The sequence below is a fragment of the Notechis scutatus genome, chromosome Z, assembly GCF_049901735.1.
Source record: "Notechis scutatus isolate UNSWTSFEM ecotype Mainland chromosome Z, rNotScu1.2, whole genome shotgun sequence".
Classification (NCBI taxonomy): Eukaryota; Metazoa; Chordata; class Lepidosauria; order Squamata; family Elapidae; genus Notechis; species Notechis scutatus.
The window spans coordinates 75,500,428-75,503,948 of record NC_142025.1 but is presented as its reverse complement, the minus strand read 5'-3'; the positions used below and the strand labels follow the sequence as shown (position 1 = coordinate 75,503,948).

The 3,521-nt window shown below is 43.9% G+C and overlaps 1 protein-coding gene across 1 annotated transcript; it reads right to left on the bottom strand.

The window, feature by feature from the left end:
• Positions 1–623: 623 nt before the first annotated feature.
• On the bottom strand, positions 624–1,643 carry LOC113421048 (protein FAM200C-like). The gene has a single exon (XM_087947326.1). The coding sequence runs from the start codon at positions 1,572–1,574 to the stop codon at positions 624–626; it is 951 nt and encodes a 316-aa protein (XP_087803452.1). The 5' UTR covers positions 1,575–1,643.
• Positions 1,644–3,521: the final 1,878 nt, after the last annotated feature.

Sequence of the window (3,521 nt, the reverse complement as noted above, 5' to 3'; positions counted from 1 at the left end):
AGTCTTACTGGATGGAAATACTGTGAATGACTTAATGGACTGAATGACAATGCTTAAAATCTAACTGGATTAAAAACTATTTAAACTACAAACAGTGTTTGTGTTCAGTGTGTGTATACTCTGGGGCCCTTCCGCTCTCCTTTGGCTTCCTGGCTTGACTACTGCTGCTGCAATACTCTTCTAGGGGTTAATTTCCAAACCCTAACAATGTCCAAATGGTCACAAAAAACATGCAGATCATCATCTTGTATCCCACCTTTCTTTTCTAGCTCAGACAAGCTTGGAAATTGGTATAGCTCACGATGGCCTATATTGCGCTTGAATAGAGCTAACTTCGAAATAAATGTAGAGATGACAGATTTGGCCTTAATAAGATTGACTTCATTTCCTTGCAACTGCAAATTCACTTCATTGAACTTTGTAAACAATTCTGATAAATAAGCAATGTCATGCCTGATCTCTTTGAGTTCATCACTGAGCAAAGCATTCTTGCCTTCAAAAAACTCCACAACAGTGTCAAAAAGATTGTAAAAGCGTCTCAAACAGTTGCCTTTTGATAGCTAACGAACTTCTGTATGAAGCAGCAAACGATCAAAATCTTCATCATTCTCAACACAGAGCTCTCAGAATAGTCGATCATTGAGAGCATGTACTTTAATTTTGTTCACTGCTGTAATGACAGTGTGTAATGACTTGTTCAAGCGATCACTGAGGTTTTTTGCAACCAGATGTTGACGATGAATGACACAGTGAATGGTAAAGACATTTGGCACTGCTTTTTTCAAGTAAGCAACACATCCAAGGCAGCGACCAATCATTGATGGTGCTCCATCAGTTGCACAAGCAAGTAAGTTGGTTAGTGGAATTTCCTTTTCTTTGAAGAACTCCTCAACAATATGAAATATTGACTCCCCTTTAGTATCTGTATTTAGTTGCCTCGCAAATAACAACTCTTGAGTCAAACTTTCATCTTTAATAAAGCGCACATAAGCAAGAAGCAAAGATTCATTGCCTGGCAAAGTTGATTCATCCAGCTGTAATGCAAAGTCTGTTGTTTGTAGTGTGCTACACAATACAACTTCCACATTCTCAGCCATTTCATCTATGCCTCTTTGAACTGAATTGTTGCTGAGAAGAATTGTCTTAATTATATCATGTGGTGACTTATGCAAAACAGTACTCAGAACCTCACTAATGGCTGGTAGGATGAGTTCTTCACCAATAGTATGTGGCTTTCCAGACTTAGCAATCAGCAATGAAATGTTGTATGATGCATGCAAACCATCAGTGTTTTGTTGGGAAGCATTAGAAAACATGCGAGACAGTGTTGGGCGCTTTTGAAATTTGTCACAAAGTGATTGAAAAAAAGTTAGATTCTTGTCTGCCTTGTCAGGATGTACTTTCTTCAAATGTTCATTCAGTCTGGAAGGCTTCATTGCCTCATTAGAAAATACTTTCCCACATATTAGGCACTGTGGCAGCTGCTGGTTTGATGATGCTGGTATAAATCCATACTTCAGATACTCCACACTATATTGTCTACATTTTTTCTTTGATTTTTCTGCTTCTGCCATTTCTGCTCTGAAAATCAGAATATTTACAATATGTGTATGTTCACATCTGGTTTGAAAAGAGTTACAGTTGCGGGGGGGGGGGGTAGCAGAAACCTGCCTTTTTAAACCAAATACAAGTGGTCCTTGCTTAATGGCTGGTTGCTTGGCAAGTGTCCTAATATTTATGACTGACCTCCCCAGAGCTACTTGACCTGTTTTGGAGTTTTGACAGCCATGCACACACATACACACACACTCCCTTCTAACCCTGCTGGAGCAGGTCATTGGACTAGAAGTGAATAGAATCTAGTAGTGAATAGAATCTAATCAGAGATGCTTTGCTGATTCTTGTTCATTTGTTTTATGTCCGAGCGGACCGGTGCCCCAATTAAATGGGGTGAGCCTGAGAGAAGGAAAGAGAGAAAGAAAAAAGAAAGAGAGAGGTAAAGAGAGAGAGAGAGAGAAAAGAAAGAAGGAAGAAAAGGGAAAGAAAGAAAAGGGACAAAGAAAGAGTGGGGGAGGGAGAGGGGAGAGAGAGAGAGAGAAAGAGACAGAGAAAGACAGAGAGAGCTGATGCATCAGATTGAAATGAGGCCTAGTTTAGAGGCCCTTTCCCACATTGAAACATCTTTGCCAGCATCTTTGCCAGCACATTGAAACATCTTTGGCTTTGATTACAGTAATTAAAGGTTTTGTGGACGAAACATGGCCAAGACTATCAGGAAGCTCTCACATTTTGTTGAGGCTTAAACAGGATCCATTGGACCAGATCTCCACCCTAAAAAATTACTTTTCCCCAATGTATTACAGTGCCAATTCTGAAGAAGGCAAAACCAAAATGTACTGGTATATTACAAGGAGAACACACACACACACACACACACACACACACACACACTCCCTTCTAACCCTGCTGGAGCAGGTGATTGGACTAGAATAGATATCTCATTATCTTTCTCCTCCCTCCCTCCTTCTTTATTTCTTTTTCTTTCTGTCCCTTCCTTCCATCCCCCCCTTTTCTTTGTCTGTCCCATTTTCTTTCTGTCCCTTTTCTCTTTATTTTCTTTCTCTCTCTCTCTCTCTCTCTCAGGTTCACCCCATTGACTGCTGCACGCTCCAGTGCAAGGGGCTTAATGGGGTGAGCCTGTGGGGCCTCGCCTTGAATGCAGCGGCAGTGGGACATTTGAAAAGGAGAGCAAAGCCACTCTGGCTTTCCTCCCCTTTTCAAACATCCCACTGCCGCTGCGTTCAAGGCAGGCATATCGGGAAAGCAGAGAAAATCCAGAAGGTAAGTCAGAAAAGTGGAGGAAATCTGAAGTGGCTTTGCTCCCCTTTTCAAATATCCTGCCGCCCTTGCATTTGAGGAGAGGCCCCGCAGGTTCACCCAATTGACTGCTGCACACTCCAATGCAAGGGGCTCAATGGGGTGACCTGCGGGACCTTGCCTTGAATGCAGCAGCGGCGGGACATTTGAAAAGGAGAGCAAACCCACTCTGGCTTTCCTCCACTCCCACCACCACTGCGTTCGAGGCAGGCATGTCGGGAAAGTGGAGGAAAGCTGGAGTGGGCTTGCAGAGTGTAACTCACCTAGATCAGATGGTGGTAGGAAGGCAGGGTGGGTGAGCTGGCTGGCTGGCTGGCTGGTGCTGGTAGCGATGGTGGGCGGGAAAATGGGAAACGAGTGCACATGCACTACATAAGGATTGACTGGGCGGGGCGGGCGGGAAATGCTGTCAGTGATTGTTGCGCATGCGCGCAATGTCATGCATGCACAATAAGGTCTGACAGCAGAAAATGGAGGAGCCAGCCAGGGGCCCTTTTTACCAGTTCTTCAACCTACTGGAACAGTAACAACAGTTCTTGCGAACTGGTAAAATGTCAACCCTGAATTGTGCACTGCCAGGGGCCCCTCTGCCATCTCTTAGTGCCCCCCTGCCAGCCCCCTTGCCTTTTACTGCCCCCCTAAGG